Consider the following 15000-nt stretch of genomic DNA (forward strand, 5'->3'; position numbering starts at 1 on the left):
AAGGTGAGTTTGTGTTGGCTGTGCCAACTATCTGCTAATTGTAAATTAGTCTTAAATTCTGCATGTTAATTAAGCGAAAGTAGACATGCCTGTTATAAACGCTTCCTGTATTAGTCTCGTTTGGCTACTTATTTACTTTGGATCCATTGGAAGCCTGAAAGAATGAGCATGTACACTTTAATTAAACCTTCTTTATTGTTTGAAACGAGTTTCATAGAGGAACGAGATGCAGTTTTTATCTTTTCGTGTAACATACCCGGAGGAAGTGACTACCAACGTCAATTTCAAGATGCAAATTTAAAAAAGAAGTTTCTCGGGCTTACTGGACATCATTATTCTCATTTACTCAATAAAGTATAACTTGTCTACTAAAGCAACGTTATGAATGGTAAATCCAGGCCCATTGAAAATTATTCAACTTTAAATTTAATCTTGAGACCAATATATGAATATTGCAGCGACGCATGGTAAGCTTATGTTCGCTTCTGGGCCTATTACAAATATTGGTTATCAAGGAAATCTGAAATGTTCTGATTCGGTATATTTGATTGCCAGTGCGAGATGAACACGTAAACCAAGTATCATTACCATCACGATTTCTAAATCAGGCAACCACTGCCTTGACTCATGACAAAAAAAAACTTTAGTACGGAAGTAGACAACAACCATTTCTAACAACTGTCTGTGCTCCACGAGGTTTGAAGAGAAGTTGCCTTAGTTCCCGATAGTTGATTCAGTGAGTGTTTTTCCCGAATTTTCTATCGATTTGTCTTAATAGAAGCTCAGATAATTCCTTCACGTCTGTTTGAACCTCGTGAAATGTCAATTGGCAGTTTCCTAAGTTATTTTTAATCTATCAACCTCAGGGTTAATTTATTTAAAAAGTCAGTTGAAAAGCCATGTCTTTAAATTGCAAGACTGGCTTTTAGAAACATTATTGTAGTTTTCTTATGGCAGACTGTGGTGAAACTTCAGGACAGTCCAAAATTTCAGAATGTGTGAGGTTTATACATTATTAACATGCCAATTTGGCCCATAATCAATGAAAATCCAATTTTTGATTGTCACACTGAACTCATCAATCCTTGAAAATCTCAGTACAGGCAGAAGTCGATTCATTTGCATGGGAAATATTGTGTCAAATGTAATGATATGCTTTTAAGAGCCTTTTGTTCTAGGGCGATTTTCTGTCATGAATCTTAAGTGTTTTTATCCTTTTAGTCCAAAAATTAATTGATTTGAGCACTCGAATGTCCAATTAATTAGCACTTTGATTTTGTTTTGCATTTGTCAATTTGTATTATTTTAATACAGGAATTTTGGTTGGTGTATTTTTAAAGATGCAGGTCTAAACCACAAGTCAAGACTGAACTCTGCTTCAGCTATGAACAACTAAGCCAAAAGTGCCCCCTCAGGGTGATTAGGGCTAGTAGACACATTTGGTGTTGTTTATTTATCTGTTTCACAGTGTCATGTATGCTGCTCTGTGACCCTTGACCTGTGTTTTAGACCCACCATTTTTGAAGAAACAGTTTTGTTTGGCCAAATAGTAAAGATTAGAGAGATGAAGTTTCTAAAACATTTCAGTCATATAATATTATTCTTGTGGTGCTACATTATTGTGGAGTATACAATGTAGTATTGAAAAAAATTCCCTTCCCAGGGGGTACAAAATTTCTGTTAAAGATGGAATGTTTATCTGTTGTGACATTTTTGTTCATAAAGTGACAAATTCATTCTTTGATAGATTCAGAAATGCTCTGTCAATTTACATCTGACACCCACGCTGTGATTAATACATGTAGGGTACAGTTCAAATCAAAATTTCATTTTCACTTACTCCGCACTTAGCTACTCTACTCTTTCAGGGAATGTGCCTCTCTGAGTAACATTTATTAATCTGCAACTTGTCACAATAAATTTTACACAAATTCTTTAAAGTTAACATAACCTAAATTCTTGCTAAATGATGTTGACATTTGGGAGTAAGTTGGTGTGCTTCTTCTTCTATTTCCCATTGATCTCAAGTGATGCCCAGCCCAGCCCAAAACATGAGGGCTGCAGCAAGTCAACACAGACACATGTATGTTGTTAGAAATAAGATTTGATTATTAAATTGGTACTGCAGTTTTAAAAGGCATTGCCTACAGCTATCCACACTGTCAATAATTTATTGTCATGGTTTAGCAAGAATTTTGGTTAATTTGTTATAGGATTTTGAATAATAATTATTATTGTGATGAACTTCATCAGCATTTAAAGAATTTGGCTGCAATGTGTCATTTTAGCAATTAATCAGACTTCTGAAACCAGCTAGTGTTCTGTGACACAAATACATGTAGAAAAGCCGACAACTTGAAATAGCTTTCAAGAAGTACTATAAGTTTAAGCGTATGTGGTCTAAATATAACTTGACAGAAGGCTGTAAGGTGATCGTTTTGAATTTTTGATTTGTTGTGAAAATAGATATTAGTAAATTATTGATTTGTCAGGTTGTAATTGTGATGTATTTTGTATTATTCTTTTCAATGATGCTGTGACAGCAGATTACTTACACTGTATCTTGTACCACTCCTTTAGACTATGGCTACAGATGTTTTGAAAATAACTGATATGAACAATGAAAATTGTGACCACCCAGACTTCAAGAGGCTTGATTCAGAGGGAAATGCTGGTTATATAAAGCCCAAGACACCTGGTCTTAAGAAATCCATTTCATGGAGCGGTAGATCTGATGAATCCAGAACGATATCGTATGAACGTAAGCACTATCTTACATGTACAGAATTTGGATGGTTTTGGGAAAAATTACAGTTGCCCATACAGGAGATAACTTTTAATCCAAGGATACAGGGAAGGCTTGTTACAGTGAAGAGAGCGTGACTTCTTTTATGAGGTCCTTGATTCATTTCCCAGACTGGTTGTCATGTAGGGGTTTAGTTTGTTGGTTGTCCAGTCCAGGTTCTTTGGTTTATTCCAGACAAATCAACATTTTTTAATTTTATGTTCTTGGAAGCGCATTTGACTGCATTATAGATCTCCAGATATTTTCATGGGTGCGGAACAAGGTATAATTTATTCTTTGTTCTATGGATTAGTGACAAATTATTTAAAAATTTGTCAGTGATCAGTGAAGGTATTCCTTTGAAACTGATACAAAGTGTATCTCATTGAGTGTAAACTCTTATTGAAAATCTGCAAGCATCCAATGCATTTCATGACACTGCTCATGTGACACTGTATAGCACGTCGACTCCAAAAATATCAGCAAAGGACATACCTATTGTAGATGAGGTTGAAATCTGCATGGAGGTCAGCTGTATTACCATGTAAATTTCTCATTCAGAGTACTCAACAATTTTTTTACAGCTCTGACTGTGGCAGTGTTTTTGGTGGAGAAGTCAGGTCGCTTATTAAACCTCGAAGAAGGAAGAAACACGACAGCAGGAACAATAAACACAATCATGGCAGAAAACCTCTCTCTGCCAGCAATAGCCTCACAGGTTTTCTGTGTTTGGCTCATTTCTCCCCTGCTACGTAAGTTTTTAACTACTGTTATGAAAAAATGTTTAAAAAAAAGATAATAAAGTAAATTTGATAATCTTTTATAAAACTACATGTACACCTTAGTACAGTTGGTTCAGTGGTCATTTTTTTGACACTTTCCATATTTTTTAATGAAATTTTATTAAAAACAGAATTAAGGGACTGGGAGATCTGTTTCGTTCAGATTGTCGTGCACAGTCTACAGTACTTTTTTGAGTGAAAGCCTTTTGGTTTTGGACAACTGTACAACCATGCACCCCTCTATGTATGACAGTGTGGCCAGTGTCATGTGATCATAATAATGGTGGGCTTAAGTTAGAGCTCATCAAGGTGGCCATACTCAAGTTAGTTTACAGCATGCATCTTTGATATTGGACATCTCTGTTATGGTCAATTGACACCTGTCAAAACAAGGTATCTGCTGACCAGTATCATGTGACCACATTGCAGGCTCATGTTAGGGCTCATAGAGGTCAGCTGTTTATTGAAGTTCACCAATGACTAGGTACTGGGTTTTGAATGGATCACAGGTTCAAGCTAGGTTAACTTATTGTAAGAATAAATAACCTGGGAGCTCCGCTTTAAGGCTTGGCTAAATCCACATGTTAACTTTTAATAAAGCTCTTGGTCTTTTGTTTTGTAGAGCTCCAACTGAAAGCACACCATCGGCCATTTAGACTGCGTAAAGTGTGGGTAGAGTTACTTAAGAAGTTCACAAATGTAACAGATGAAGTTGCAGAAAAAGGTGATTAACAGATTAGACAGCATATATGGAAATTTAGATTTTGTATTGGTCATTTAAAAGTTCAAGAAATACAGCCCCTTCCCAACACAAACACACACACTCACTCACTGTGCATCAAAAAGCAGCATGGAGGTTGACATGACAAACCGGTAAGTACCCTGGGTGTGAGAGAGTGTGACCTCCACCCCCCCTTCCCTTTGAAAAATCCTACCTGTGCCCCTGATACTACTACTACTACTACTACTCTACTTACAGTAACTACTACTACTACTACTACTACTACTACTACTACTACTACTACTACTACTACTACTACTACTACTACTACTACTACTACTACTACTTCTACTACTAAAATTATTAATATTGCTGTACAAGTCCTGCTATTCTGGTTGGACTGAAAATGTTGAAAGGTGCACAAGACTGAAGATTATGGTTGAATATTGTTCAATAAATTCATCAATGTGGTAATAAATTGCTAAATGGTCAGTGACAGCCAATAGAGTTGCACTCTTCAGGTCACATGTTAACCCCAATTAAGTTCAAAGGTTATCCTAATATTAGTAGCATACTGTACCTTCTTATAAAAAGGTCATTGCAGGTTCTAGGCACAACTTGGAAAGGTATATGGAAGCCTAAAAATACTCCTGAACTAGTCTTGAACTAGACTGGATTTGCTCGGGGGCTTCTTTTTGGCTTGCTAGGTTTTTTCATTGACAATGATGAACTTTCAGATAGAAGGTTGTTTCAAATACACAGTTCAAACATTTGACTTAAGTTCATATTATTCACTATAGTATTCTGTATTTACATTTTACAGACTGAATAACCATTCTGTAATTTTGATGCAAAATACAAATCTACTGTACTACTGTATAACACCAACATTTCACAAGTTACTTGTCATGAGTTCTGTATGGTGTTTATAATAGCTTGCCATATATATCTCGTGCTCATGTTGTATTAGCTAAATACATGTAGCTCTTGAGACATTAGGATCAATATTACATGTCGGATGTAGGGGTTAGGGCAGTAGAATCTGAGCATTAGAGTTCACCCAAAGAAGGTGCCTGGAATGTATACTTGTCTGATGCGATCTGAATGCTCTGCAACATTCCTGTTAATGAAGACTCAAGGGGGCTTGGGTTATGCAGGAGGGATTTGATTTTCACAGTACAACGTTCAGTCTTGACACTTATTGAACACTCCTTCTTTGCAATTGGTGCAATATTGATTTTAACTGGGAAAACACCACTTGAATCACTTTCCATGGATCCTTTGCTTTGAGTTTTGGCATCCAGAGCAACAGATTGTTAAGCCCGTAACAGCAGTTACCGGTACTTCATGTGTTGAGTTAACCAAGAAGATAACTCCCTTTTATCAGGGGCACCCAATGACCGAATGTCTTAAAATTTGTCAGAATTACCTAAAATGGTTTCCATAATGGTTTAAAATCTCATTTAGTGAGTTTGAACAGTGCATGTACATGTAGCTGCCCAGCAAAACATAATTTTATCCGTTCGAATCTTCTAGGGGAACTTCGGTTTTATAGAAAATAATTTCTGGGTGGATTTTTTGCCTGACGTCCAAAAATTCTAGCAAATTGTGACGGGTCTGATCAAAATTTTTACAATATGTAGTCCTCCTTTTTCCCCTGAAAATTTTAGAGGACGCTTCCTTAAAATATGATTTTCAAACAAACATTGGCGAAAATGATAGAAGTTACCAATCTTCAAATTTTATGCTATTTTCAATGTCACAGTTGACTATTTACTCAGCTCAGTAAATTCTAGCTTTCTTCAATGTGGTTTCGAAATTTTTACACACTCTTCAGAATCTTCACTTCTTTTCCCAAATATCTAGGAAATCTGTTCACAAAAATGTCTAAAATATTAGTGCTCCTTGAAAAGTCTGAGTTCACCTTCCTTCCGAACTGATATTTATGAAATTACGTGTTTGATGCCCTTGTTTTATAAGGTCACTGATCCCTTGTGGCCAATACAAGTTAGCAAAGGATAGACTATGAGTCTTTCAATTCTGGTTTTCTCTTTTTTTAGACGAACCAATTCTTTGCTATCAAAGGAATTCTTTCTTTCCCATCTCAGAAGAAAGGAGGGTTAGTACCAGTGTTGATGGAAACTGTTTTGATATCATGTGGAAATTTTTTCACATGCTTGCAATAGTCCACATTATTGATATTTTTCTTTTCCTGTCTCGCAGATAAAAGATGACAGAATCACCAGAAGACTATTTGAAGAGGTATTAAACCACTATTTTTATCACAACCTTTTGTGAACTTGTCTTAAAACCAGAGAAAATGAAATAAGATATTTTGGGATCTTTTAATTAATACTTTCCCCTTATTAATTAGCTTTCAAGGCCAGTGTGTTACAAAATAACAGCAACTGTGTAATTTTATGGCCTAAAATAGACCTTTATCCTCTTGAAATTAAACCAGTCCACAAAGGAATAGGCTAGGACATCCACTGTCTAGCCTACAGTACTAGGTTTTGTGTTGTGGTTCAAATGTTTCCTTGGTTCAAAATTTTTTAAGCTTCTTCAATTTTCCTTTGTTTCAGATTATGATAATGAAAATTAGACAGTATTAAGAAAAAATCAAAATTAAACTGGTTTGAAAATTTTGAAACCAAGAAAAAAAATTGAACCACACCATCTAAGTATGTCAAACTACACGTATTGCTTGCACTTATTGTAGTGTGGATAACAACTTTGGTTTATTCATATTTTGGTCCCAATACATACCTTAGATTGAGCAACAGGTTTCTTCCAACAACAAATATTTCAAAATTTCTCAAGTGTCTGATACTTTGCATGGGCTTTTCAATGTACCTAAAAAAACATTGCCTGGTCATTTTCCTGTCTTTTTGCTCCTCGTTTTCAAGAAAATAATTAGCCATTGCCAAAACTACGTCTTCCACAGTGGCAGTGATGGAGCAGGGATGGCGCAGTGGTGAGAGCACTCGCCTCCCAGCAATGTGCCTCGGGGTGGATCCCCAGACTCTGCATCATATGTGGGTTGAGTTTGTTGGTTCTCTACTCTGCACCGAGATGTTTTTCTCTGTGTTGTACAACTCTGGTTTTCCCCTCTCATAAAAAAAACCATTATTGTGGTTTCATATGTATTTTAATATCTTAATCAAATCAGATTAAAAGTTGATTTGATTTCATTTCTGCACAACCCCACAAGCTACTCAGCTTTAAACATTATCGTGTGAACATATAGTTCTATTATTATTATTATTATTATTATTATTATTATTATTATTATTATTATTATTATTATTATTATTATTATGAACTGACTTCATTGTTTACATACAAATTAAAATGTTGTCAACCAAGGAAATTCAGAGGCACATTAATTTTGTCCATGGTTCCTCAGTAGTTCGTAAGGTTGTTGTTGAAAACAAGGGTAAAAAAGTTGCTTGATCATCATGCTTGAAAGGACTATGATGAGTTACTTGTATTCCTGTGTAAGAGGACCAGAACTCTGAGTTAGACTCACCCTCATTTTCTTGTCACAAGAATGAGTGAAAAAATAAAATATCTTTGCAGCTCTTCTTTTGCGTAGGAATGCTTGCTGCCCTTTTGCGCTGAACTTCATAATTGAAGGGCTTGGGGCCCATGTGGATTATTTTTGGTCATTTTTAATTTTGTTGAAAAGGGTAAAGTTCTCAAGTTCAATTTTAGACCTTTTGCAAAATTTTAGCCTATTTTGAGTAAAATTGAAAGATGGCCAAAAAAGTTGACAAGAGCTCCTTAATATGCCCCAAGCCCTTAACAATAACAATTATGTCCTAATGGATGGTCAAAGTGGTCATTAAAGGTGCAATCATACATGTAAGTGGGCTGAGTTTCAGTCGATCTTATGCTGACTCTAGGGTTTTTTCTGCGTTTTCCTCCCTCATCAACAATTCACTTCCAGCTACAATGACATCTCAGTGGCTTAGAAGCTGTGCCCCTTTGGACCTTTCTGTGTACATGATTGAAAGCTTCCTAAGAAAAGATTAAAGATTATTATTATTATTATTATTATTATTATTATTATTATTATTAAATTATTATTATTATTATCATCATCAATGTAATTTGCATCTTATCTGTTACTGTAAACTACATGTAAATGTAACTTTTTTTTCTGTCCAATGTCTGAATTTTGATGAACAGGCGAAATATAATGTTCTCAGTGGGAATTACCCCATCAGCACAAACGATGCAATCACCTTGGGAGGAATTCTTTGTTTTGTTGAAAATGGAGAATTTGATCCTTCAGAACATACACTTGGCTTTCTCAAGTAAGTTTTAATTTCCATTATTAATAATTGTTATTGCTGGCAACTGCAGGTTGTGGGAGTTCTTTTCTTATGATTTCTTCTCGTCTTTTCCAATGAGGACTTTTACACTGTAGGACCTACATGTATACTGTATACTTTGCATTGCATGTAGCTGCAAATGTTTGTTTTTGGAGTGTCAGCCCCTCGCTCTGACAAAGGGCTACCACTTTAAATGTCCACTCACAAATCTTTTTGACTGTGGTTAATTTACCTTATCACTTCGTTTAATAATGCCTGGTTTCCGTAAGATTGCTACGGTTGCCATGATTGTTACAGTCACTCCAATCCTGGGGAAAAAATGACATGAGCGATGGATGCATTGTCCTGTTTCCATTTGATCTCTTTGAAGGCTGCTCCTAAGCCTGGCATCAAGTCAAATCTTGGCACCAAATTCAATCCACAATGGTGGCTGTCAACAAATGAAGCCCAAATGACTCTTGCTGGAGTCTTGTTATTTTCTCGTTCTCTTTATCATTCGCCAAAGAAAACAAAGAAAGGGCAGGGGAAAACAGAAACACTGCCATTTTGCTTCTGGTCCCTCTAACTTTGTAACAAAATAATGTGGGATATAAAATGATTGATTGCAAAGATCTGAGATGTCTTTCTCTCGCTATGATCGTCAATTGATCACTGGAGAGGGGCCTTCATTTGAAAAACTTGGATTGCTATGATTGCTGAAGTAGAAATTTTTCTATCTCAGTGATTGCAGCGATCACAGTCCCTATGATCGCTGCCGTGGCAGACCACATGATCGCTGCAGTCACTGAAGATTTTTTTGACGATTGCAATGATCGTAATGATCATATGGAAACCTGGTAAAAAGAACCAAATTGTTCATTCATCCAGGATGTCTGTTTTGCAGGGCTGGGAATCTCATTTGCCTTTAAAAGCTAGCTGCAGGCAGCAGAGCTTTTCCAGGTCAACAGGTTGTTTCTTTTGAGTAGTCACTGTTTCTTAAAGGGGCTAGGTCACGCAAGTTTAGGCAATTTCAGCACTGATCGAATGGTCATAGAATTAACTAAAATATCAAAATAACTGTTCAAAACTATAGAAGAACTCTAACAAAACACAGGGAAGCCAAGAAGGGACATGGATAGACAAAACTGGAGAGGATTGAAGTGGATTGAATTTGGTTAAATTTGAAAAACGTCGGCCCATCTTTTTTCAAATTTATATCAATCTTTGTCAAAATGTCACTTACAAAGCTGGAAAATCATTCTCAGTTGTTATGTGGCCGTGATTTTGCAAATGAAAGACTCTTGCTCTGCCAATTTGATGTTTAGAGCTCATAATTAACAAAATGAAACAAAATTACCTAAAATAGCGTGACCTAGCCCCTTTAAATAATAATATTTCATCAAGGTTGGAGGGGAGTGAATAGAGGTATGCAAATCCCTAGATCTGTTAGAATTTAATAACAAAATCTGTCCTTACATCCAAATCCACTCAATATTTGCAAGATATTTGTCTCAAGATATTTGAGAGTTCCGTGATCCGAATGAGATTGGCGAGATCTGCGATCCAATCGTTATTACAGGCAAAATTCCATAATCCGGGCCAAAAACAAGGATGAAACAGCAATCCGCTGGAATTGCAAGATCCCAAAATCGGTTAAAATTTTGTGCGGAATCCGAAAACCTGGGAAAGATATTGCCAAAAATCTGCCGATCCATTGGCCTATTCACCCCCTCAATAATGTTATTGTCTATTACATGTGTATATTCTCACCAGTTTTATCTTTTTTTTTTCTATTTAGGGGTAAGTTGATGGATTACTTACCAGCCTGGGTCTGCAAGTCCAGCTGGTCACTTCGTGGCCGGGCGCCTCGTTCATCTCTGGAACAGAAACTTCTGCAGCAGTATAGTGATGTTTCCGATAAAGTTGCAGATGTCAAGGCCTGTCATAAAATGTTCTTGGAGCATTGTTGGGCCTTTCCATTCTATGGGTAAGCTTCAAGGGTTCACAATAATAATTTGATGACATACCTACTTTTTCTTTCATTTCCACGGATTTTGATGATGTCCCTCTCTTTCATCAGGAGTGTGTTCTTCCGTGGACAGATCGAGCGTCCCACTTCCTCACTGCTGTCAAACATTTGGAGAAACTCAGATGTGCTGGTTAGAGTTGGTATAAACAGGGAACGTGTCCATGTGATTGATGACAACAAAAATGTATGAATATTGGTGTTATGTACATGTACAGTGTGCTTGAGTTTTCTTGGATTTCAAAGAATGTGTTTAACTACCTTTTGCTGTAATCTATGAAATATTAACCATAGACCTTTTTGCAGATACGGCCGCCATTTTAATTTCTGTTGTTTCAAATAGCTATTATCGGATGCCCAGGGGGCAAATACATTTTAATTTGCCCCCTGAGCATCCCATAATGTCTTTCGAAACAATAGAAATCAAAATGGCCGCCGTATCTGCAAAAAGGTCTATGAAAAACTGATAAATTATTGGGTGGGAAATAATGCTAATTATTAAATTCTCAACCTCGGATAATGCAATTCTCGTGCTCTGATTGGTTCACTCAATCTCGGTTATCAGCTCATATACCTTAGTTTGACCTTATATGGTAAATGATTGATCTAAGTGTTGCCAAGCTAAAAGTTTTTTCGCCGGAAAGCGAAATTTCTCTCTGAAGAAAGCAAAAAAAAGTTTTTCTGGACAGCTGGGTTAAATTCCGACGTTTAGAAGTAGGCTAAAAGGTAAGAAATATTTTTGTGACGAGCCTGCGTCTGTCTGACCACAAGGTGTTACACGACATCGCATCAGTTCTCATCAACATTTTTCGATTTCGATCGGATTTGCTCGCTTTTTTCGCTCGCATTTCGTACTTTCTAAACTTTTGGAGTTTAAAGGAATTTAATAAAACAATTATTCCATTCGCGCTTGTTGGATATGAGACTGGTTATAGCCAACTCGGCGCTACGCGCCTCGTTGGCTATTTACCATCTCATATCCAACGCGCGCTCATGGAATAATTGTTAATTAACCTGTACATTCCTTGTAAAAATTAAATTAAATTTAGAATAATTATTCTTAATGCATAAGTCCTTAAATTCACCACGCAATCAAGCTTTCAATTACAATACAATACAATACATACTTAATCGACCGCTCCCCATAGGGGCTTTTCAGGGCCAATGAAACACAATCAACGAAACGACAGAACACAACAACAACTGTTAAGAATCTCAACTGGTCGGAGGCAAACCAGTTGGCTATTTACAAGTGCAGCTGGGAAGAAGTGATTACAACGGGTCTTGAACCCAGGATCTCCGGATCTCAAGGCAAGCGCCCTAACCACTGGGCCACACTGCCTCCCTACAATTGAATTTTCCAATTGAATTTTCCAAACACTGATATGGCTGCTGCAATGTCACATGTGAACATTTTGCCCAAAATATAGGTTATTGCTTCTTGCTTCGGAAATGAGAATAAAGCTGTGGCTGTAGTGATGTATGGGCCATGTAGCCTCTAGTTGGTAGAAACACACCGTACTTAAGGAAAAACTTGAATACCAAACACAAATAGACACACGCCATGAGGAAAAGCGTACATTCCAAGCACATAGACACACGCCATAAAAAAAGTAATTAATGTTCTCTTTTGCAGGACATACTACTAAGCCTGGCATTCGATGAATTGTCATGGGACTACACACCAGCCCCTGCTCTGGAGCCAGACAGTATGGATACATTCTGGCTAGAATTTGATGCCTCTGAGGAAAATGATGAGTCGCCTGAGGCCCAGAGGCTACAGATCTTCTCAAAACAAGTTAGTATGTCACACACATTTACAAATTTAAAATACAGAGCATAAAGTTGAGGATATTACGTAAAATTGCGAGATCTTTCAAGGTTTTGAGCTAAAAAATAGACTCGCAATACTAGGAACTTTTAGGGGTTTCGTTTGTTTATTTGTCTATTTTATGACTCTCTTTTAACTATTTAGAGAATTTTAAGAAGATTTATGTATAATATTTTAAATAGTATATCTTGTGTAAATTTATACACAGAGCTACAGCTGTATCTACGGTTCTCCGCCTAGCTGTTGTGGTTTTTTTTTTTTTAATCTGGCATCCAGATGTGCATAACTGTCATAATAAATAATAATAATAATAATAATAATAAGAATAATAATAATAATAATAATAATAATAATAATAATAATAATAATAAAATTACCTAGTCATCAACAACTGACAGAACACCTTAGTCCTGGGACTTTTAAAGAAAGGGATGGAGAAAGGCATTTAAAAGATGCCGGGCAACATCCAAATCACTGACCTACAGAAGATTGCACTACATGGAACATCTCACATCCTAAAAAAGGCTTTATCCATCACACAGACTTCTTAAAGACGATGCCTACTACATGTAATTCAAAGGCATTTTTGCCCCGGTTTATGATCATGCAGGAAATGTAGATCTTAACAAGTGTTATTGAAATCCAAGAAGAAAATTGGGGATAACCATGCATTTTTCAAAGATTATTGACAAATAACATTATTTTGTAAAAACCTTTAAAACACAAAGCAATGTACATGTGTGGCATTCTTTCTCAAATTGAAGCTTAATTTTCTCTCAAAAGTGCATGGTTACCCCCAATTTTCTTTTTGGATACCAAGAGTACTTAATACTAAGATCTACTTTCTCCGGGTACTTTTAAACCATGAAAAAATATCACTGTATTAGTGAGCAGCACTGATAGGAAACCCAAGTATCTCTAGATGCGGAGAACGTATGTGCAATCACAGTATAGTAGGCACTGTCCTTAACACATCCCAACCCTAGGCCCAAGGATTTGGGCCAGTTATCATGCTCTATCATGGCTTCAATAATAATAATAATAAATAATAATAATAATAATAATAATAATAATAATAATAATAATAATATAATAATAATAATAATAATAATAATAATAATAATAATAATAATAATAATAATAATAATAATAATTATTAATGGTCTGTCAATAATGTACCAGTGGATTATGAACAATGGTTTTTTACTCTTCAGTTTACTCCTTCATTATTCAACATTGAATTGTACACCAAATGTTTCGTATTTTTAGGCAGAAATGATGGATGCCATGGTCCAGTCGTGTGTATTTTCTGACGACCCTTCAGGGTAAGCAGAGGCTGATTTTTTCCCATTTCAACATTTAGCACATTTACCACAGGGAAACAATGTAAGCCTCCTTTATGCCAAGTGTGTAGTATACCAGATAACTTTTAAAGGAAGTTGGCTGAAAAAAATCCAAATCCGATACAATGTTTTGAATACATGTAAGTGAAGGGTCTGGGCAAAAAAAAAAACAACAAATAAATGAAAGAAGAAACCTTGGAAACAGGACTGGATACACACTAGTATTGACCTTAGTTTGATCCCTTCAGATCTTATGGGGATACACTGTCTGTAAAACTGATCTTGAACACTGATAGAATAGATAAGCTATAGAGAGCTATTGATTTTGATGCAAGCTTGACCCTCTCAAAATGCCTTTAGGCAAGTTACCCGGCGCATGCTCAGTGCCTTCCCCACTTTATGGGAGCAGGAACATTTGGTAGTGAAGTGTTGAGAGGACTCACATATATGTACCACCAGTGTGGCCTTGGCGTCACATGGAGGTTGAGTTTGTTGGTTCTGTAATTTTTTGGGAGAGGTTTTTCTCTGGGTACTCTGGTTTTCCCCTCTCCTCAAAAACTAACCTACGATTTGATTTCTGCACAGGGTTTGCAATTAGTTCCCCGATGCAAAATACAGTTGACAATTAAATTGAGTTCATTATTATCATTATTTCAAATTGAAGGTGCTTCCTCTAAAAGGGAATTAGATTTATCAATATTAGTAGTCTAAAGTCTTTATTAAAAACTAGACGAGAGGCTTTACATGTTAAAAAAACAGAGGGTTTGATTCTTGTGTTGTTAAGAACTTTCACATATCAACCATTTATTAACTCATTGTAATCCTTTACTTTCTTTGTCACTGGTACCTAAGAAAATTTATATTTTTTTCCCAACTGTCTTGTTGCAGGGAAGGCCAAAGTAACAAACCAGGCAAGAATCACTTTGTTTGTTCATGATATTTTTGTTTCATCATGGAGAGTTAAGGTCTCGGTAAATGAAAACGAGGTGCCCACAGAAAAAAGTTCTAGTCGTGCGAGTATTTTCGCTACAAAGGCAAGTTATATATCAAATTAAAGCTAAAAGACTAAATTACCTTATAAAAGATTTTATTTCATCGAATTTCAAAATGCGCTTAAGTTTTTTGCTCTCGAACTCAGAGGTATCGAGTTTACTGCTGAAGCTCCAGTCCTTTCACGTTCGTATTATTCACCTCCT

General features: G+C 36.2%; 1 protein-coding gene across 3 annotated transcripts in view; it reads left to right on the forward strand.

Moving 5' to 3' along the window:
* LOC137980300 (putative FERM domain-containing protein FRMD8P1) overlaps positions 1–15000 on the forward strand; it is an 18844-nt gene that overhangs the window by 340 nt on the left and 3504 nt on the right. Inside the window, exons 1-12 of one of the 3 annotated variants that reach the window (XM_068827699.1) lie at positions 1–3; positions 2581–2761; positions 3370–3537; positions 4190–4291; positions 6349–6407; positions 6512–6550; positions 8480–8607; positions 10403–10591; positions 10685–10817; positions 12267–12428; positions 13731–13786; positions 14693–14715. The exon at positions 1–3 is cut by the window's left edge and continues 340 nt beyond it. In XM_068827699.1, the coding sequence (XP_068683800.1) occupies positions 2584–2761; positions 3370–3537; positions 4190–4291; positions 6349–6407; positions 6512–6550; positions 8480–8607; positions 10403–10591; positions 10685–10817; positions 12267–12428; positions 13731–13786; positions 14693–14715 (1237 nt within the window). In that variant the 5' untranslated portion in view covers positions 1–3; positions 2581–2583. Of the gene's footprint in view, positions 4–562; positions 737–1951; positions 2084–2580; positions 2762–3369; positions 3538–4189; positions 4292–6348; positions 6408–6511; positions 6551–8479; positions 8608–10402; positions 10592–10684; positions 10818–12266; positions 12429–13730; positions 13787–14692; positions 14716–15000 lie in introns of those variants that run through there. The other 2 variants (XM_068827700.1, XM_068827698.1) reach the window with 2 other exon arrangements.

Source organism: Montipora foliosa, chromosome 12 (genome assembly GCF_036669935.1).
Source record: "Montipora foliosa isolate CH-2021 chromosome 12, ASM3666993v2, whole genome shotgun sequence".
Lineage (NCBI taxonomy): Eukaryota > Metazoa > Cnidaria > Anthozoa > Scleractinia > Acroporidae > Montipora > Montipora foliosa.